The 22,774-nt window shown below is 42.7% G+C and overlaps 2 protein-coding genes across 2 annotated transcripts; both read left to right on the top strand.

The window, feature by feature from the left end:
- The first annotated feature begins 15,540 nt into the window (after nucleotides 1-15,540).
- LOC130732742 (uncharacterized) lies at nucleotides 15,541-16,251 on the top strand. Its single transcript, XM_057584737.1, has one exon. It carries the CDS (start codon nucleotides 15,541-15,543, stop codon nucleotides 16,249-16,251), a length of 711 nt encoding a protein of 236 aa, XP_057440720.1.
- Nucleotides 16,252-18,493: 2,242 nt separating this feature from the next.
- Nucleotides 18,494-19,814, top strand: LOC130732723 (uncharacterized). Its single transcript, XM_057584718.1, has 2 exons — nucleotides 18,494-18,563; nucleotides 18,748-19,814. The coding sequence occupies exons 1-2, from the start codon at nucleotides 18,494-18,496 to the stop codon at nucleotides 19,812-19,814; spliced, it is 1,137 nt and encodes a 378-aa protein (XP_057440701.1).
- The last annotated feature ends 2,960 nt before the right edge of the window (nucleotides 19,815-22,774 follow it).

Here is a 22,774-nt window from a genome sequence, read left to right as displayed (position 1 = left end):
GTATCAAGGTAACTAACACGATTCCTACCTCTGATTGTTGTTTCTGTTGCGTTTCTGAAGTCGTTTCTGTGCTCACAGTTTTGAGCTTTTTCTAAAATTGTCCGTTTTCTTCGATTTCTTGCTTGGGTTATGTTCTCAAGGTTCCCATGAGCCTAAAACCTCTGTCAGTAAACGCTGATTGTGATCCAGTTGTCCAGGATCTGAAAAACTGTTTCAAAACCCTTTTTGTCTCACATTTCGAAACTTTATTGTCAAAAAGACTTAATCTGACTTCGTGCCTTTAGGATTTGTTGTCACGGATGTCATGAGGATCATTGCTGTCAAATTTGTTTTCAGAACTGATAACTTTGAAGTTTTGAGCCTTTATTTTGGACCAAAATGCCCCTGGATAGTCGTATTTCGGCCCGATTGTCCGAAAATTGTTCTGACAGTTTCTTTGCCTTAGTTTTACCCTAAAACTACCTTGTAAACTGATTTGATCGAAGAAAAAGAGCCGAAGCTCTTTTCTCCTTATGGCCGTGGGCTATTTCCTAAGGGGGGGGGGGGAGAGTTTTTCGTTTTCGAAAACTTGTCTTTTCGTACCTGATTGTCCTATTCTGAAGCTTTAATGCTTTGTCTATCGTTTATGTATTGTTTTGCGATCGAACTAATCGATTTTGTTTGGATTCTGCTTTGTTTTTCTCCGAGGTTCAGTTGAGGGAACTTTGGAAGACTCAGAGCAATTGTTTGAGGAGAACTTTGTTTGCGAAGCTGGAACAGCTCGAGGTTAGGGCAACTTACTATATATTAGCTATGAATGCATGATAGGCGTCGATCAATTCGACTTATGCTTTACTTTGATGTTGATTATGTTGATGAACTGATATTGATGATGTGTTGAATTGAGCGTTTCGACGCAACTTCGGAGTGGAGATTCATTGATCTGGTGATCTTTGACATTTCGGGTTGGATGAACAACCCTAGGCAAGTCCAAACGAGGGGTTTGAGGCTTAGCCATTTGTTGGGATTCGTTTGAATACTTAGACTTTCCCCGGGAAACTTCTTTTGGAGGGTTTTTGGAAAACTTAGAATGATTAGAATTTCGAAAACTAGAGACTCTGGGAGACTTAGACTTTGAGAAGTAAACTCATAACTTGACTAATTCAATTCGAAACGTTTTTACTAAACGAATAATCATAGGAGAACTAAAGGGGAAAATATTTACGAAAGACGGGGAAAAGTCAGCTTTTGTTGTGGGTTTGGAGAGTTTTGGAATTGGGGAAAGCCACTAAGGTGAGCTATGGTGATGATTGAAAGTCACCGAGTACTCTAGTACTCTTGGGAGTGTTGTTCGAGTCGTGCTGTATTGACCGGCACAGACTCTGGGCTTTGTTTGTGGGTTTTGTGGTGGGAGTTGTGTTGTATTGACCGACACTAACTCATGGTTTTGTTGGGATTGGGTTGTGAGCTAAACACTTTCGTGGTAAGGGCGATTCGTTGTTTGGCTAACCATATTGCATCAATCGGGTGAATAACGGGAATGGTTCACCTGTGCATATCATGGTGAATAACGGGAATGGTTCACCAAGGATGAATAACGGGAATGGTTCATCCAGGATGGATAACGGGAATGGTCCATCCATAGTGAAGAACGGGAAGCTTCACTGAGGCGTGAGACTTCGTGAAAGCATGGAACTTCACTGAAGCGTGAGACTTCGTGAAAGTGAGTAAGCTTCACTGAGGCGTGAGACTTCGTGAAAGCAGAAACTTCACTGAGGCGGGAGACCTCGTGGAGACGGGAACCTTTGCTGAAGCGGGAGACTTTGCGGAGGCGTGCAACTTCACTGAAGCGTGAGACTTCGTGAAGGCGCGAAACTTCACTGAAGCGTGAGACTTCGTGAATGTGTGAGATTTCACTGAAGCGTGAGACTTCGTGAAAGCGTAAGACCCCATTGAAGCGTGAGACTTCATGGAAGCGTGAGATTTCATTGTCGTTTACCCTAGGGCAACGACAGGGAACATTGGTTTAGTTGGATACGTGTGTGTTGGGAGGACGATACATTGTTTGACTAACCTTATCACCTAACTTCATATGTTGAGATTATGATGATTTGATGTTGATGAACATCGTTAGGTATTAATGATTGAACTGTGTAGGAGATTCGAGAACATGCTATGTATATACCTTAGAGTAGGCAATACATAACTTATATATATATATATACAACATATGTATATATCCCCTTTATCACAAGTTGATTGTATATCTATTGTATTTTGTAAGTTGACCCTAGCGCCTTGGCTTTGTTTGTATGTTTGTGTTTGGGCGGTCGGCCTGCTGCCAGGCGTCTGTCAGCCGGTTCGTGATGATTCGTTGTGCGGGAAAGACCCGGAGCGGAACGACTATTACTGAAGCTTTCGACGAGGACCCGGACTTCATGCCTGATCGAGGGAGGGTCGATGATAGTAGTGTGGGGTATGGGTGGTTAGAGTCTTTTGGAGTTGGTTGTTACTGTAATAGCTCTGATTCGTTTTGCTTTTGGGACAGGGTAGGTTCCCGATGCATGGCTTTTTGTGTGGTTCTCTTACGGAGGGATCACAGTGAGTCAGTCGGACCATAGGGGTCTTTGCTTAGGCCATTTTGAGGCCGACTTTCTCCTGGTGGTTTGTAATTATACTTTTTCTCACTCACACTTCTGGATCTGTAAATATTTGCCTACGGGCACACTACTTTGGAGTCACTGCGAGTGTGTGGGGCGTGGAAGTGCAGCTGAGGCTGTACATGTTTATACTTGATGTATATTGGTTAGTTTAGTAGTTGTGTTTTGTCTTTACTTCTTTATCGTTTTGATTTAAAGGAATCAATCGAAAAAAATTACCTGTTTTCCGCGTAAAGATTATTTTTGGTTACTAAAGTGACACCTGGAAATCGGGGTGTTACAATTAGCAAAGAGGACCCTCAAATAACATAAGAAAATCATGCAAGTCCTAAACTGACTTAAAATGCAAGAAAAGTCCCTATAAAACTACAAAATTACCAAAACAAAGTAAAGACTCAAAGAAAGATAAGAATGCATGAGAATGCATGAAACACTACATGAGACTCAAGAAAAAGACTTAAAACAAACAAAGAAATGACCCTAAAAACACTACTAAACTAGGGTCATCACCTTCCCTAAGAAGACATGAGCACAAAAATCTTTGCCGCAATCTTTTTTTTTTGAAATACTTTGCTACAATTTGATTCAGAGCAAATATCATTTGAACAATTATACACCATGCTCAAAAAAAAAAAAAAAAACACCATGCTCAAATATTTTCCCTTCAAAAGGGCACTCTTCACCCTAGTCATCAAACGGTGTGGCTCCAAGCTAGAACTTTATTGACATAAACATAAACTGATTTTGTTTGTTTGCCTCCTCTCCAATCATGTTCTTCGCTAAATAAATGTCACTAAAAACCCCCAACCCTTCTTCTTTCTTTATGCCTCTCTTCTCCACTTCCCACTAGGTCTTGGAACTAAAACTTCATGACCCCAGGGGAAGGGAGACTGGATCATCCTCCTCTACCCACAGAGAAGGAGATTTTATGGTGCCTACCCCGTAATGCCTCAATATGGCAGAGGAGATGTGTTCAAATTATTTTTTGGTGGTAGTTCAAGATATACGTTTGCTGATTGTATTGTTAGAAAAATTGGAGCAGCGAATGAGGTCTCGTTTGGGTTGGATAACTGGTTAATGGCTCAGGTATATTGGAAGAGCAGTTTGGTAGATAATTTAACCTGCCTTTATAAAAACAGGGGTGTATAAAAGAAATGAGGGAATGGTGTGGAGGGAGACGAATTATATGTTAGGAAATAATACAGCTGAAGAAGTAAAATAAACCAAGAGCGCAATCAACAACACAAGAATATAACGTGGAAACTCCAAAACTGGGGAAAAAACCACGACTGTTGTCAAAACCGACAACCAGAGAATAAACACTATGTGAAAATTATTACAATACATATACTTCACTCTCAACCACCCCATAACCCCAGTTCACCCACACTCTCCAAAGTAAGTATTTGAAGTATATCTCACAATACTCTAAAACAAGAGCATAAGAGAAAAAGAAAACACAAATATAAACTTAAAGTGTTTTCAGGTGCTACATCTTTGGTGTTTTGGTGTGTTGAAACAAGGAGCTTGAGATCTCTATATATAGCATTGGACTCTCCCACCCCTCACTAATATAAGCGATGTGAGACTTCTCCAAGATGTATAACTTGATCTTTTTTCTCCTTCATTAGCAATGTGGGACTTACATTGCAATCAACCCCAACAATCTCCACCTTGATTGTAATGGTCTTCAGTCTTCATTGTCTACACCGACAATCATTGTCTTCACCGACAAACATAATTCTCATTGTCTATATACCGACAAATTAAATTATGATTCTCCACCATAAGAGTACACTGCACTTGAACTAAACCATCCCAAGAATTTTCTTCACTTGGAACTAAATCATTTCAAGAATTTCCACATGTAGAAACCTTGCTGAAAATTTATGGTGCAACTTCAATGTCGGCTTTCTCCGGAAGTTCATCAGCCATCGACATGACAACGTACCTTGCATCAATGTCAACCAATGCCTGCACGCTATCACCACACACCTTGCATCTATATCCACCAATGCTCGTGTGCCACCTGGACAATTTCATGCCCATAACGCCTTGTGTAGTCATGATTGGATCAACTCCTCCATCACAACATAATCACAGCTGCAGACCACTTCTTCAGCACCTTCGCAATGCCACACTATGTGGTATCCATCGAACCGGAAGCTCTGATGCCACTGTTAGGAAATAACACAGCTGAAGAAGTAAAATAAACCAAGAGCGCAATCAACAACACAAGAATATAACGTGGAAACTCCAAAACCAAAGTAAAAACAACGGCCGTTGTCAAAACCGACAACCAGAGAATAAACACTATGTGAAAATTATTACAACACATAGACTTCACTCTCAACCACCCCATAACCCCAGTGCACCTACACTCTCCAAAGTAAGTATTTGAACTACATCTCACAATACTCTAAAACAAGAGCATAAGAGAAAAAGAAAACACAAATATAAACTTAAAGTGTTTTCAGGTGCTACATCTTTGGTGCTTTGTTGTGTTGAAACAAGGAGCTTGAGATTGTAACACCCCGATTTCCAGGTGTCACTTAGTAACTTGAAAATAAAATAAAGCGGAAAATGCAGGTATTTTTTTTCCGTTCTCTTTTAGATTAAAGAACAATTTAAACTAAAGACTAAAACCCCAAAATGCGATAAACATAAACTAATATACAATACTATTACAGTCCCGCTGTAACTAAAAGCATCGTCACGAGTATCCTCAAGTGACGGCAAGGTTTACAAGTTTTCAGAAAGCATAATTAGTTCGAAATATTATACAAGTGGCAGAAGGGAATAGTCAGCCCCAGATGGCCTCTCTAGACCTCTACAACCGACTACTCCATGTGAGTCCCAACTACGGAGAACCACACGAAAGTAACGTGTCGGGGACCTACCCTGCCCCAAAATATGAATGACGAATCAGAGCTATGGCAGTAACAACCAACTCAAAAGACTCTAACCACCCATATCCTACACTACTATCATCGACCCTCCCTCGATCAGGCATGAAGTCCGAGTCCTCGTCGAATGCTTCAGTAATAGTCATTTCGCTCCGGGTCTTTCCCGCACAACGAATCATCACGAACCGGCTGACGGACGCCTGACAGCAGGCCGACCGCCCAAACACAAACATACAAACAAAGCCAAGGCGCTAGAGTCAACTTACAGAATACAATAGATATACAATCAACATGCGATAAAGGGGGTATATATATATGTTGTGTATATACATATAAGTTATGTATTGCCTACCCTAAGGTATATACATAGCATGTTATCGAATCTCTTACACAATTCAATCATCAAAACACATAACGATGTTTATCAACATCAAATCATCAGATTTCAACAACTATAGTTAGAGTGCATGATATGTCATGCAACGTCAATCATAATAAGATGCATTGTGTGCCAATGCAGAATATGCTGACACAAATTCGAATAACGTCACTCGGCTTGGCGACGGGACAAATCAACGACATCACTCTGCTTGGCCACGAGACAAACCAACGGTATTGCCACTTAAAGGCTGGGCACCTCGAGACGGTCGTAACACTGGCCTCGTGTTTAACCATTTCTGCTCGGGCGTCGCTTATCACCTTTGGCTATAGTCAAGACGATCCAACTCTACACGGTTCGACCATTTCTGCTTGCTATGCCGGACATCAACATGAGCGATACAACTCTACACGGATGATCGTTACTTCCTGCTGTGCCAGGTATAGTCAGGACCGATTCAACTCTACACGGCTGATCGTTGCTTCTTGCTATACCGAAGTACTCCACTTGGCACTTCATCGCGTATATGCATGTGTGCAATATGATTATCAAAACCACGACTCGTCCTCACAGGTAAAAATTGGTTCATTGACCAGAGGCATCTACAACGAGAAACCTAGGCTATAGTCAAGTCGGTTATGACCCTACGGGTTTAACCATCCTGCTTGCTATGCCAGACATCAATAGGCACGATACAACTCTACGCGGCTGACCGTCACTTCCTGTTGTGCCAAGAGTACTCTACTAGGTACCTTACCAACGCCCAGACCCTTGGCTAAAGCCCGTCTTCAAATTCTTTTTCATAAGATGAGTTCCCTTAAAACAATTCTCTTATTAGGTAAAATGTTCCATCGTAAGTTAGTCCATTATGTCGTTAATTCCAAAGTTCAGTTTTCATTCCCAACACCTTTCAAAATAAAGTTCCCAAAGCTAGGATCACCGACCCATTCCCGTTTTCCAAACTCACTTTCATTCCTAAGTCTTTTCCGTTAAATCATCGTCATTAATTAAAAGCATTATATTCTTAATACATATATTATGGATTTATTTACATAAAACGGATTATGATTATTTTCGGTCCAAAACTTTATAAGTTCAAAGTTCCCATCAAACCCAAACAACTCCCCGAGAAAACACTAGATCCCCTAGAACAATAAAGGTTCGAACATTGGTTCGAGCTAACAAACATTCCCAAAACAAACTCGTCATTGTCATGACGAAGATAAGTGTATTCTACACTCCAAAAGTGGCATCAAAATGCACGAATATAGTCAGCACAATTTAATCATAAACGCAAATACAACAAGCTCTATCGAGCGATAAATCAATATGGCAGTGCTGTAAACATAACCTTGTCATATCCACTAGAAAGCGAGAAGACAGAGACCAGTAAACGGCCGAAGTCTCTCAGAAAATGGAGACACACGTCTCCTATAAGTTCACTCGGCAGAAGCCTCCAGAAATCATTTTCTCGGTCCAAGCAATATTCAAATCAACGCAATATTCAATATCAACACAATAACCAAGTCGAATTAATCGACGCCTAGTGACATTAGCTAGCAAGTAAGTTGCTCTAACCTCGAGTTGTTCCAGTCTCTTGGTCTAGGTTCTCCACACACAGTTGCTCCGTAAATCCCAAAGTTCCTTCAACTGAACCTCGGAGAAAACAAAGCAGAAATCCAAACAAAATCGATTAGCTCGATCATAATACAGCTAAGTAACGATAGACAAAGCATCGAAGCTTCAGAATACAACAATCGAGTACGAAAGGGCAAGTTTTCGCAAACGAAAAACTCCCCTCCCACACAAACATGCTCACGGCCACTTAGGAGAAAAGGGTTCCGGCGCTTTTTCTTCGATCTAAATTAATTCCTAGGTAGTTTTAGGATAAAACTAGGGTAAAGAAACTGTCGGAAAATTTTTAGAACAACCGAGTCAAAATACGGCTATCCAGGGGCGTTTTCATCCAAAATAAAAGCTCAAAAACTCAAAGTTTAGATTTCGGAAAACAAATTTGATAGCGATGTTCCTAACGAAATTTGTAGCAACTAATCCTAAAGGCACGAAGTCGGATTGCGACTTTTCGACATTAAAGTTTCAATAAGTGCGCAAAAAGGGTTTTTACACAGTTTTTCAGATCTTTAACAACTCGATCGAAATTGGCGAATAACGGCGAGTGTTCTAGCTTGTTGGGCAAGCATAGATGATAACCCAACAGAAAAATCAGGAAAATCGGACAGTTTTACGAAAAGCTCGAAACTTTGAGCACAGAAATAGCTAAATAAACGTGACGAAAAGAATGATCAGAGATAAGAATCAAGCTAGTTACCTCGATACCTTGAAGTAGGGACAAACAACTCGAAGATCGGTCGAGTTTCGGCGAAAATCTCCCTTCCTCTTCTCCCCTTCAAACCCGCGGCCTCTATGGTGGAAATGAGGCGATATTTTGATTTTTTTACTATTTATAGGAAGGTGAAATCGCGGGAAAATGAAAATTTCGCGATTCCGATTTTTGCAGCACGTTCATCGGTGAATTCTAAGAGAGATTCTGGCGACCGAATTCCAGAACTCAAAACAAATCTCTAACATTTGGGAAAAACGATCTCTAAAACCCCAAAAGCGGTGTAAGTTAATCTGTCCTGAAAAACTACTTTTTGCTGTGAAGGTCAGACGACAAAACTTCATTCTGAAGAAAGATTGGAAACATCGAAACAAATCTGGCAACGCGGACGGAAACTTCGTTACAAGCTCCGAACAGAAAACGTCCTCATTCAGTGATTGAATTTAGGGTTTTTGAAGCAAAGAAATTAGCGTCGTCAGACTTCCGAGAAGTGTATACTATCGTGCGTACAGTCCAGGGTTCCGAAATGAAACACTGGTCAAAGGAAAAATAAAGAGAACTTCTTATTTTTCCAAGGATTTAGAATTTCGCTTAAACGTTGCTTTAAGAGCGGAATTAGCCTATTCTAGACACTCTCGCCATAAGGCAGATGTGCAGACGACTCGCACTAATTCCTAAAACGACTATGGTACTATCCTCAAGCAATTCCTGAACTTTCTTCTTCATTAAACTTTCTCAAACGGCGAACTCCTGTCACGCTTACACTGATTCTACGCGTGAGTCGGAAAAACAACTAGTTCTGTAAATCCAGGTCTTACAGAGATCCCTATATATAGCATTGGACTCTCCCACGCCTCACTAATCTAAGCGATGTGAGACTTCTCCAAGATGCATAACGTGATCTTTTTTTCTCCTTCATTAACAATGTGAGACTTACATTGCAATCAACCCCAACATTATATGGCAGTGAATTTAGCACAATTGAGATTCTGGAATTGGCTTAATTAAAGCCAAGTTGAAGGGATTCAATTTTTCTTTCTTTGAGTGGACGAAGAATCTCTCACATTGCTTTAAAAGCTTATGATTTCAATGAGGGATATGATTTCAATAATTATTTATTCACACCTCATTTTGAGGTGGAATGAGGTGGAGGAAGAGAGAGATAGGAAGAAAAGAAAAAATAAGAGTGAGAAAGTATAAGATGTGATAGATGATAAGAGGAGAGAGATAGAAATAAAAATAGGTGGAAATGAAGTGTATAAAAAAAAGAGGTGTGTATATATCATTACCCGATATGATTTACCATTATTTGCTTTCAATTGAACTACTGTGTTGCTGGGTCGTGATATGCTGCAAAAACTTCGACCAACGTTTTTTGAAGCATGAAATGGTTTGGGACAAGGAATCTTTGTTTTTTCTGAACAACCACAAGATTTATGAAAACAGAAAAACACAAAAGTACAAACAGGGACTTAACTTTCCCCAAATAGTAGACTCCCTATGACATTCATGCTTTGCTAATATACGAATTGGCTTCCTCAATACGAATTAACCTCCAAGTGGTGAAGAAAGATCAATAAGAGATCAGTACATGATAAATTTTAGGCTTAGTTTCACTTGGGCCCCTGATGTTTCACAAATGTGCGGTTTACATCCCCTGTGTTTAAAATGTGCGATCAACATCCCTCATGATTCCAAAACGATCTATTGAGGCCCTTCCGTTAAGTTCCGTCAGTTGACTAAACGGAACTCACTGACAGTGCATTTATTTTTATTTTTTATTATTAAAACATAATTATTAAATTCATTAATTCTGAAAAAGCAAATTAGTGACGGAAATAATCCGTAACAAACTTAATTAATTTCGTCACAAAACTGATCTTCATCTTCCTCAACTGAACATCTCAACCTTCCGTCCTCAGCGTCCCAGAAAACACAACCTGAAAACCTAACCTTCCTCACCCATCGTCTTACCCATATCTGAGTACTCACTCACCCCTCTTCCACAACTTCTCCTCTTCTCTTCTCCACCCACAACACCCATTTTCTCAAAACCCATCACCAGTCACCCTCTTCTCTTCGTCGATCTAGGTCTCTCCAAACTCAGGAACCCATCACCGTCCAAATCCATAAACCCAACCCAACCCCATCCCAGAAAACCCAACAAGCCCACCCCCACCACCAATAATCGAGCCACCACCCATAAACCAACCCTTACCCTAGCAAACCCAGGTTCAATGAGAAAGATGAGGAAGGAGAGAGATGCGCAATTGATGGGAGATGAACCGCTGGACAAAAAGGTTTTTGAATTGGGGAAGGATGAGCGATGTTGAAGAGGTGGCTACTGGTGGCTTCTTCCTCAGATCTACATTTTGGGGGTGGTGGTGAGTTTTTTGGGTTGTTGATTTTGGGTTTTTTCATTTCTTGGTCTTGGATCTACATTTTGGCGTGGTCCTTGAATTTCAATTGCTACATGTGGAATGAGATAGCATACGAAACAGATTGTAAAGCTGTGGTGTGCAAATATAAGTTGATGAAGATCCATTGAATTGGCCATTTCTCTGTCTTGCAAGTTGAGTGTGCAAATATAATATTTTTTCTCTTTGATTATTGTTGGTGAAGAAGATATGATGTTGAAGTCTGCAAGATCTTTGAGATGGGCGTGGGATGCAGTGACAGCTAACATGGGTCTGTTGAAGAAAAAAAAAGTAACAGGGGAAATTGCTAGTAGGCTTTTTTTAATTAATTAAGTAATGTGTTTTTATTCATGGTGCGTTGGGTTGCAGAGGAAATGGTAGAGAAAAATGAAGAAGATGATGTTGTGAGGGAGAGGAGAAAAACACGAGAGTGAGAGGGAGAGATGTGAGTGAATGGGTGAGAGAGTGTGTTGGCTGAAGGGTTTTGTGACGGATTATTTCCGTCACCAAGTAGTACCCTATATTTTATGAATTAAATAAGTGACACGTCAGCATTTATGTTTGGTCAACAGACGGAACCAAGCAGAAGTTAACGGAAGGGCATCGTTATCACTGTAACGCCCCGATTTCTCGAGGGTCACACAGTAACCAATAAATCCAATTTTTGAAAGAATTTTCGTCGTTTAATTAATTACTCCTGAATTAATGACAAAGGTTCTATTTTACGAAAATCTTGAAACTTAACCATTTTAACTCGCGGAAATAATCATCAATGTAAACCTCAAAATTTATTAATCATTGAAAAGAGTATGAAATAAATATCTGGCAGAAAACTTCAAAGTAAATTACATCAAGTTAAAATATCCAACTGAAAAGTAAACTAAATAGTTCAATGCCACTCGGACTCTCGACCCAAAAGAAAAGTGGAAGTCACTCAACCTATGTCCCTACTCCTATGACTCGTCGTCTTCGTCATCTTCATCTTCCTCTTCGACCTCTTCTTCATCTTCAATGGCGGGTTCATCATCAGGTATTGGCTCATTGGTGAACTCTATAAGCATATGGTTTCTCAGACCCTGGTAGATGTCACCCTCCTTGTCGTAGTAGGAATCGACCAACAGACAGAAGAAACGCTGAACCTTCCGTTCGCTCTTGCTCTGGTTCTCTCTAACCCAATCCTCGCCTTCAGGCTCCGGAAGCTCTTCTTCTTTCACTTCAGGCTCTTGTGGCTCCTCATGCTCCACTGTTGGCTCCTTCTGCTCAACCTCCATGTCTTCGGAAGGATCCAGCTCCGACTCAGTCGCTCGAACAGAAGATGTCTCAGACTCCAAGTCCATTGGGGTCTGGAAACGAGGGGGTACAAATGGTAGCTTCACCCTCCAGTCATGCTGTTGGACCTCAACGCACTCTCCCTTCTCGTTGTCGCCCCAAAGTGTGGCACCGCCAACGAAGATGCGACGAACCTGGTGTGAGTCGGACACCCAGGCCTCGTCCTTATCCTCTTCATGGAGTGTTAGCTTCTAGGAACGAACCGTGCTCGTGGTCAGAACCATCTAGCCCCCCCCCCCGAACAACAAGTAAACAAATAAATGAGGGTCAGTTCTCATGCAAGACTCACAAATAATCATAGTTCACATAAATCATACGATTAATAAAGAATAATAGTCTCACATCTCAAGTTAGCGACCTAAAGTTTAGTTAGACTAACGTCCTCACCATTCACACAACCACCTCAACACCTTGACCAATCTCGATCATCCGCAGATGAACATTCACGAGGGGACCACACAGCCAACCCACAAATTCTCGGGGAGACCACACAGTCAATCCCTATTCCATGACTCAATCATGGTTATCACATGGAGACCATACAGTCAATCCATAAATTCACCCCCGCGTGCAAGTAACCGTTTGTCTCTAACGGCACCATTGTTCTCATGGTCTATAGCGTATGACTAGCACTATAACCATACAATCACTACTTGCAAGCGAATTCACTTCTCAAGGTACATTACCAATATCATAAGTTGATGTAAATTAATAAGTCTTCATGTACAGTATATTCATCAAGTCATTTAGGGTTTTACCCTGTTTCCCACAAGGATAGTAATTTTTCAAACAACTCTCACATGTAGACAAAACATTGCCCAAACCCTAGAGAGTAATAGGGTTTCGGCCACACTTCATAGTACATCAAATAATTCATGCTTTTCATAACTTAAGTAGTAAAATCAGCAACAATACATCAACTCAACAAGTAGTCAAAAGAAAACCAGAAAAAAATCGTCGAAACCCTCAAAACTAGGGTTCGGTCGTGGCATGCTTGATCTCCTTCACAAGCTTCTTCTTCTTTCTTGCTCTCTCACCCTTTCACGATCTCTCTCTCTTTCTCTTTTCTCTCAAAAGCTCTCTCTTCTCTTGCTGGAGTTTTTACGTGAAAAAAGTATGTGGTTGCCTTTCTATTTTTCCCTTCCTTGCATAAAACCCCCCTCTTTCCCTTGCATAAAACCGGAGGCTACAACACAATGGGTTAGGGTTTTTCATAAATTTTTACCCAAGCCCAACTTAATTCAATTAATGCCTCTTAATTTAATTAAAAAAAATAAAAACAATCCCCTTTACCCTAATGTGGCCGCCACACCTTCCGTTGTTTACCACTGCAAGTCTCAAGAGGGAACTGAAGGAAGTGAGCTTTGCAATCCATCAGGAAAACTGAACTGAAACCCAGCCAATTTGCACATTTATTCCACACACAATAGGCGTGCCGACACGAGAAGAGGAGATGATTCACAAACTCACTTTCCAAGTTGCAAAGGGGACAGAGCAGATCTGAACCTGTCAAAGGGATACCTGTAAGGCCCTGCTTTGATGAATAAAATTATTTATTCTTGAATAATTGATTAAGTGTGACTTGCTAGTGATTTGTGAATTTTCTTGATGCATTGAAGTGTGTAGTATTATTATTATTGAAATGATAATACTTGGGGGGCTAGGAAATAATTATTTGTAAGGTCAAGGACTCCAAGATAAGTGATTTTGGGTTGCTTGGGGGCCAAGAATTGTGTTATGGCCGAGTATGTGAAGAGGAGAGGAGAGGATACTTGTTTGTTGACTAAGATTGCTTGAGTTAAGGGGATTATTGAGGGATTATGGCTCCTAGTTATGGCTGATCAGTTTTGGTCAATAGAATAAAGGAGAATGATGAGCCATTAATGCCTTGTCTCTTTTCAAATTGGTGAAAATTTTGTGAATGCTTGGAGAGTGTTGGATTTATTAATCCAGCGTCACCCTTAGGATTCGATGGGTTTAACATCCCACCCCATGGCGCTTAACATCGCAGCCCCTTGAGGACTCTGTGCTATAAGGAAATAAAGTTGCGCCCTCACTAACAGCAATTGCTTTTGGCGTAGTGGTAAGCGCTTGATCCAATAAGTGGTATCAGAGCAAGGTCATGGGTTCGAATCCCCCGGCTAACACTGGGGGGGAGATTGTTGGATTTATTAATCCAGCGTCACCCTTAGGATTCGATGGGCTTAACATCCCACCCCATGGCGCTTAACATCGCAGCCCCTTGAGGACTCTGTGCTATAAGGAAATAAAGTTGCGCCCTCACTAACAACAATTGCTTTTGGCGTAGTGGTAAGCGCTTGATCCAATAGAGAGGTGTGTGTGTGGCCGCGGGTATAGGGGTAAAAGGGGGAGAGTATTCTGATTTTTGAGAGACCTAAAGAGGCTGGGTTAGAAATACAATCCCACACTCTCATTTTCCACACTTATTCGGAAAAGAAAGAAAGAAAGAAAGAGTGAGAAAGTGAGAGAGGGGCGGCGGCAAGAGGAAAGAAAGAAGAAGAAGAAGAAGTGAAAGCAAGAGAGATCAGGAGAGAAAGAAGTAGATCAAGCAAAGGATGAAGGAGCAGCAAGGAGAGGACTTCTTCATTCATCTATTCCATCACCATTCTTTCATCCTTTCACACCCAAAAGCCAAGTTAAGGGAGGATCTAGTTGGGTAGAGTCTAGGATCCTACATGATGAAGGTTTTCATGATTTGCATGACTATGATCTGAGTTTGTGTTGGTTGATGATGTATGAGGGTAGAGGGTTGATCATATGTCTTCTGGTTTTGATGTTTGTTGTTCTATAACATGATCAAAAGTTGATGCCATGATCACATGATATTGATGCCAAACTTGACAATTTTGCCATCATTTTGCCTAGACTAGATTTCTTGATGAATCATATGCTTAAGATTGATTATGTTGATGATTAACATGATGAGTTTCTTGCAGTATGTTGGCCTAGAGGATGGCCAAGATGTTTTTAAGAAAAAAAAAGAGAAGCCTAGATAATATAGTGCTCTCGGACATGCCCAATCTTTGGGTTTTGGTGGATTTTTCTTTAGTCTTTTGTGCTATTGTTTATTGTTGATTACTACTTGGAAAGGTCTCGCCAAGGACATGAACATGTTGGCGAGTACACTTATTTGTATTTAGGGGTAGGAAATGGACCCAAACAGATATTGGGCTATTAGTCTGGCCCATAGGATATAGACAAGGCCCATGTGTACTAGATTGGGGTTGATGTAACAGCCCATTATAAAAGGCTAAAGACTTCATTCAATACATAGGTTCTCATTTCTACTTACATTTATTGTGTTTACGGCTCGGAACCCTAGACCATAAACCCTCCGATTTGGGGTCTCTTGGCTGTGTAGGAACACTTTTTGGCCCCCACCGTGGGGCCGACGACAACACCATCAGTCCCATCGAAGTGAGAGCTGGCTGGATTTACCAGAAGACCGGTTTCGGCAAGATTGACGACGGACCAACGCGAAGAACCTCCCCCTACTAGAGAGCCAAGCATGGCGGGGGACAGAGGAGGAAATCCGAGTCTAATGGAGATTTTGGAGAGGTTGGACACTATGCAGCGAGCCAACGAGGCCTTGCAAGCTCAGGTGACGGAGTTGACTCGCGGCAGGGCAGATCATCAGGGATCTGACCGCCACACCGCGGCGGCGGTGGTCAATTTCCAACCCTTTTCGGAGGAAATCGCGGCGGAGGAGATCCCAGAGCATGTCAAGACTCTCGTTCTGGATCCTTACTCCGGAGCTACAGATCCGAAGGAGCATCTGGTTTACTTCAACACCCGGATGGTAATCGCAGGGGTGAACGATGCAGTCAAGTGCAAGTTGCTTCCATCCACTTTCAGGAAATCTGCTATGACGTGGTTCACTACCCTTCCCCCTGGCTCGATTGCGGATTTCACCGAGTTCTCAACGCGTTTCTTGTCTCAGTTCTCGGCGAGTAGATCTGAACAAGCCACCATAGCAGCTTTGCTAATGGTGATTCAACGAGAGAATGAATCGATCAAGAGTTATATGACACGATTCAATGAGTTGTCAGTGCACTTGGAAGATTCCGTGCCATCCGTCTGCGTAGCGGCTTTCAAGAATGGACTCAGGGAGGAACGTTTGAACGGGAATCTGACGAGGCACCCAGCAACTTCCATGGTTGAGATCAGGGCGCGTGCTCGAAGTTACATCTTGGAGGAGGAAGACAACTGTCAGAAGTAGAAGCGGGATGGTTCTACCTCCCAAAAGGGAACGGCGCATCCGGGCCCCGCCTCAAAACCCAATCAGGCAAAGTTTAATCGCCCCTCCCCGTATCAGGCGCGACCCTCGGGAGGGCAAAGCACACCAAAACCGTTGAAGGCGGTAAACGCGGCGGGAGTAGCAAAGGAAGCATGAATCAACGGCGGAGGAGCGGCGCGTGGCGGGATCACCTTGAACGCGCCAGTTTCTGATATTCTAAAGGAGGCCACCCGTCTGAAGTTAATCTCCTTCCCTAAAGAACGATCCAGGCCACCAGTGAATGATGACCCTGAAAAGTGGTGCGAGTTTCACAGGATGAATGGGCATGTGACTGATAAGTGCTGGACTTTGAGGCATGAACTCGAGTGTTTAATCAAAAAGGGCTACCTGCTGGAATTCGTGGCAGATACGGGCGCAAACATGAAGTCGCACCGGAGGAAGATGCAGATTCAGATCTTGATGATCCACTTGGGCGGGTATGCAGTATCTCGGGTGGATTCAGTGGAGGAGGCGAGACCGTATCTGCAAGGAAGAGGTATACACGCCTGGTCAACTTGGTGCATGTTATACAGCACGGTTTTGACCACCCACCCATCATGTTCACGAAGAAGGATTTTGAAGGAATAGCTCCACATGAGGATGATCCGATAGTGGTTTTGCTCAGGGTAGGGCGCTATGACACGGAGCGAGTGTTGCTCGATCAAGGAAGCTCCGCCGATGTAATCTACTGAGACGCCTTTGAGAAGTTGAAGTTGGATCCTGCCAGTCTAAAGCCATATAATGGAAGTCTAGTTGGATTTGCGGGCGAGAAGGTGGCTGCTAGAGTTTGGCTAGAACTCGAAACCATTTTTGGCCGAGGCGAGAACGTAAAGAGGGTTCAAGTCAAGTACCTAGTTATTTCCTGCGTCTCATCTTACAACGTCATCATAGGGCGGAGGACCTTGAACAAATTGGCAGCGTGCATCTCTACGACTCATTTGACGGTAAAGTACCCACTTAGTACTGGAAAAGTTGGAGTGCTTAAGGTTGACCAAGCCGCAGCAAGGAGGTGCTATGAAAAGAGTCTGGAGCTCTACAGCATTTTCGGAGAAAAGGGGGCCAAGGAGGGCCATCGAGTGTTTGAAGTGGGTCCAGACAATGACCCATTCATTGAACCCAGGGATGACTTGAGGGAAGAGGTCGTACAACCGGTGGAGTCGCTAAAAGACTTACATGTAGCGGGGCGCGTTCTTAAGGTCGGAACAACCCTTAGCGACGCCTAGGAAGCCCGACTGGGGAACCTCCTTAGTGAAAACTTGGATTTATTTGCTTGGTCTATTAAGGACGTACCAGGAATCGACCCAAATTTCATTTGCCATCAACTCGCCGTAAACCAGGGCGCAAAGGCGGTAACACAAAAGAAGAGGAAAATGGGTGAGGAGAAAATAAAGGGAATCCACCAGGAAACGAACAAATTACAGGAGGCGGGTTTCATAAGAGAAATTAAGTACCCAATATGGTTGGCGAATATCGTGATGGTTAAAAAGGCGAATGGCAGGTGGAGAATGTGCACTGATTACACAGACTTAAACAAGAATTTCCCCAAGGACCCCTACCCGCTCCCCAATATTGACAAGCTCGTTGATGGGGCTTCAGGTCACGCTTTGCTGAGCTTGATGGGCGCATACTCAAGTTACAATCTGATAAGGATGCACACTGAGGACGAATCCAAGACAGCTTTTTATGGCGAAAAGGCCAATTATTGTTATAAGACTATGCCTTTTGGTTTGAAGAACGCGGGCGCGACCTACCAAAGGCTGATGCATATGATTTTTAGTGAACAAATGGGGAGAAATATGGAAGTATATGTAGACGACATGGTCGTAAAAACACCGGCGGGGGGAGCACACGAAATCGATCTCGCCGAAGCATTCGGGGAGCTGCGAAAACACAATGTTCGTTTAAAACCCGAAAAATGCACCTTTGGCATTCAAAGTGGTAAATTCTTAGGATTCATGATCTCCCAAAGAGGAATTGAGGCGAATCCAGATAAATGCAAGGCCATCAAGGAGATGTGAAGCCCAACAAATGTGAAAGAAGTCCAGAAATTGGCGGGGCGAATAGCTGCCCTATCGCGCTTCCTTCCCAACTCTGGCGGAAGATCAGCTCCTTTCTTCAAATGCCTTAAGAAGAGCGCCACCTTTCAGTGGACCGACGAGTGTGAGGAAGCTTTTGCAAGGTTGAAATGTCTTCTGTCAGCACCACCCATTTTGTCAAAACCAAATATCGAGATACCCCTGATACTCTATCTGGCGGTAACTGATACGGCGGTGAGCACAGTTTTGGTTCAGGAAGAGGAGGGGCGGCAAAGCATAATCTACTTTGTCAGCAGGACTTTGCAAGGAGCGGAAGTAAGATATCAAAAAATTGAGAAGGCAGCTTTTTCCTTAATCACGACGGCGAGGCGACTCTGCGCTTATTTCTAATCTTGTCATGTAGTGGTCCGCACCAACTTGCCTTTAAAACAAGTTCTGCGAAAGCCCGATCTAGCGGGACGCTTAGTATCTTGGTCAGTCGAGTTGACAGAATATTCTGTGACCTATGAACCTAGGGGGGCGGTCAAAGGTCAGGTTTTGGCAGATTTTGTGGCGGAACTAACACCTGCCGCGGCGCCAAAGGAAGATGCGCCTTGGATACTATCCGTCGACGGGTCTTCAAACACGGCGGGCAGTGGTGCGGGTGTTGTTCTGGATGGGCCCGGAGATATTCAAATCGAGCAATCTCTAAGGTTTGAATTCAAAGTGACAAACAATCAGGCTGAGTACGAGGCTCTGATTGCTGGTTTGAAGCTAGCTTTGGACGTCGGTGTGAAGGCTTTGGCAATAAGGAGCGATTCCCAGGTGGTGGTCAAGCAAGTTTTGGGAACCTACCAAGTGCGAGACGAGCAGCTGGGAAGGTATCTAGTAAGAGTTAAACAATTGATGGCCCGTTTTGTCAAAGTATACATTGAACACGTCCCGAGTGAGCAAAACACCAGGGTGGATGTACTAGAAAAATTGGCGAGTACCAGAAGGCCGGGAAATAACAAATCCATCATTCAGGAAACTTTGTCGGGGCCCAGCGTCGACGACGTTTCAATCATGTCTATTGACGACCCGCCTGAGTCGTGGATGGAACCAATCCTAAGAGTTTTGAATGACGAGGTTGATATGAGCATCATCAGCAGAAAACTGAGGCGCGAAGCAAGTCACTATACTTTGGTTGCGGGGCAACTTTTCAGACGGAGCCACACTCACCCAATGCTGTCGTGTGTACCAGAGGATCAGGTCGAGCGGATAATTAGCGAGGTCCATGAAGGGGTTTGCGCGACACACATTGGGGCTAGATCTCTAGCCGTTAAAGTCTTAAGAGCGGGATTCTATTGGCCTACCTTGAGGACTGATTGCAAAAAGTATGCTAAAAAGTGCGTAAAATGTCAGCTCTTTGCTGATTTTCACAAAGCCCCCTTAGAGGAACTAACCACCATGGTGGCCCCTTGGCCTTTCGCCATGTGGGGGTTGATTTGATTGGGCCCTTTCCGGAGGCGAGAAGCCGGACCAGGTTCATTCTTGTAGCAGTTGACTACTTTACCAAGTGTATCGCGGCGGAGGTCCTCACCAGTATTGGAGCAGCCAAGATCAAGTCGTTTTACTGGAGGAAATTGGTGTGCAGGTTTGGAATCTCGTCAGTTATTGTATCCGACAATGGCACACAATTTTCTAGTCGAGTCGTCAAGGAGTTCTGTGAAGAGCTGGGAATACAACAAAGATTCTCATCGGTAGAGCACCCCCAGACTATTGGGCAAGTGGAATCCGCAAACAAAGTTATATTGAAAGGACTCCGCAAGAGATGCGGCGAGTCAAAAGGGACATGGATAACAAGCTTACCCCAAATTTGGAAGGACCTTTCAGAGTCTTGAAGAAAGTGGGCAAAGGAGCCTATCATTTGGAAACTTTGGAGGGGCGGCGCATTCCGCGCTCGTGGAATGCCGCCAGTCTCCGTTTTTACTATAGCTGATCACGAGCAATGAGGGGATTAATAAACGACGTACTCTTTTTCCTTCCCGTCAGGGGAGTTTTTAACGAGGCGTCCAAACCACAAGAGATAATAGCCCCATAGTTTTAATTTGTTATGCTGTTTTGGACAAGATTGTAACTACTTTAATGTCAAACGAATGATTCATGTGACAAGTCCAGATGAATGATTTTATGAATTTGTACATCAAATGCAGACATAATACTCCATGGCCAGCAAGCCTGAGATTATGGGGTCGCGTCATTAAAGACGATTTTGTGCAGCGTAAGTTGCATCTCCAAACCTGGGCTGGTCCCGCCAACTACATGTTGGATAGTGGCCACACGGTTAACCAGCGTTGTTCCCGCCTGCTATATGTTGGATAGGGGACACATGGTTCAGCGAGCTAGGAGCCGCTTAATGTGACTTGGTTGTTCACATCTCCAAACCTGGGTTGGTCCCGCCGGCTACATGCTGGATAGTGGCCACACGGTTCAGCGAGCTAGGAGACGCTTTATGTGACTTGGTTGTTCACATCTCCAAGTCGGGTCGAACGCACCGGCTACACGTCAGATAGAGTTCACCCGGTACGCGCTTAAAAGAGTTGCGAAATGGAACGAGACACTAACGAAAGGGTCTTGGCGAAAGGCGATGCATGCGCTTAAAATTGTAGGAAAGTACACAACATCCCTAAATGCTTTCGATTTCAATTCTTTCTTCGTGTGTGTTAAAGAATTTGATTTTCGGCTAGAGTTAAAAACTTAAATTTTCAGAAACGCACAAAGAATTTATACTAAAATAAACTAAAGCATGCAACACAGTTAAATAACGGTTTTGATAATTGTAAACATTAAAGGGATGTGGAAAGTAAACGGCAAGAATTCAAATTGTCAAGATTACAAGGCAACAGGACAAAGAAAATAAATTAGTCAGCGGGTGTAAGATCAAGTTTTGATCGTGTAGTACAACTCTATGTTTTGATGATTACAAGTTAACATTTGAGTATGAACAATTATGGTACTCTAACGTGTTTTTCTGAGTGTGCTATTTACAGGCTCTGACCTCAACTCAATCTCACACAAATTAGAAGCACTGTGCATAAAGAGTGACCCAAGCATCTATGTTCACTCTGAACAGTAGAAATGCTTTAGAAGATCTGAAGTTATACAAGCTCTGATACGGACTCAGTCACTAGAAGTTCTGAAGATCCAGAAGTTCTGACAACCAAGAAACTCTGAAGGTTTAGATGTTCTGATGGTGTAGAAGACTCTGAAGATCCAGAAGCTGAATAGTGGAAACTCTGATGTCCAGAAGCAAGAAACTCTGAAGACCATGTACTTCCCTCTGAGTTCAGAATCAGAAGATACAACGGTCAGAGGATCTGTGCTTTCCCTCTGACTCTAATCAACCGGCTTCACAAGTTCCAACATGAAGCATTCCCCTGATCAGAAGTCTTCTAGGTTTAAAAGCCAAGTCACTTTCAAAGTACAAAAGCAACAGTACTATCCTGACGACCTACCTAACAGTCTCAGGCACAGCAGAAGCTGGAATTTCTAGAACTGCCCTCCAACGGTAGCATTTCCATGCAGCGTTCAAACCCTAATCCTTGGATTATAAATAGAGACTGAAGATTGAAAGATGCGGTTGGAAGAATTACACACGCGCAAGCTATATTCAAAAACCTTCAAGCATTCTTTCATCTGAATTCATTGTGTTTACTATTAGCTTTTCAGAAGCAAATCTCTTGTAAACATTCTTTCTTAAACAGTTTGTTTAGTTACCTTTAGGAGATCAAGGTTGATCAGATCCTAGAGAAGACTAAGAGAGTGAATCTTAGTGTGAGCTAAGTCAGTGTAATTGTTAGTCACTTGTAGGTTTCAAGTGCAGTTGTAACACTTTACCGGATTAGTGGATTGCCTTCATTCTAAGAAGGAAGAAATCACCTTAACGGGTGGACTGGATTAGCTTGAGGGATTTATCAAGTGAACCAGGATAAAAATCCTTGTGTGCTTTTCTATCTCTTATCTTTAGCACTTAAGTTCTCGAAAGATTTGCCAAAATCTTTAAGGTGGAAGTTTTATCTTGAAAACGTTATTCAAACCCCCCCTTTCTACCGTTTTTCATACCTTCAATTGGTATCAGAGCGCAAGTTCTGATTACCACACCTAACAGTGTTCAGTGATCCGGGCCGGTGTGAAAAACAATGGCTACCACCAGTGAAACTCAAAGAGATGGTTATAATGCAAAGCCTCCCATGTTCGACGGTCAAAGGTTCGAATATTGGAAAGATAGACTTGAAAGTTTCTTTCTGGGTTTCGATGCAGATCTCTGGGATATTATTGTGGATGGCTATGAGCGTCCTGTTGATGCAGAAGGCAAGAAGATCCCAAGGTCAGAGATGATTGCAGATCAAAAGAAGCTTTACTCACAACATCACAAAGCTAGAGCAATTCTTCTTAGTGCTATCTCTTAT

The sequence above is a fragment of the Lotus japonicus genome, chromosome 1 (genome assembly GCF_012489685.1).
Source record: "Lotus japonicus ecotype B-129 chromosome 1, LjGifu_v1.2".
Classification (NCBI taxonomy): domain Eukaryota; kingdom Viridiplantae; phylum Streptophyta; class Magnoliopsida; order Fabales; family Fabaceae; genus Lotus; species Lotus japonicus.
The sequence above is the reverse complement of the archived record's forward strand: the minus strand, read 5'-3'. Positions and strand labels throughout refer to the sequence as shown.

Excerpts from the sequence above, each read along its gene's own strand:
- LOC130732742 (XM_057584737.1), top strand. The coding sequence starts at position 15,541 with ATGGCGGGGGACAGAGGAGGAAATCCGAGTCTAATGGAGATTTTGGAG.
- LOC130732723 (XM_057584718.1), top strand. The coding sequence starts at position 18,494 with ATGTCTTCTGTCAGCACCACCCATTTTGTCAAAACCAAATATCGAGAT. Across the intron at positions 18,564-18,747 it reads CCCTGATACTCTATCTGGCG|TGGTCCGCACCAACTTGCCT; the intron begins GTAACTGATACG and ends CTTGTCATGTAG.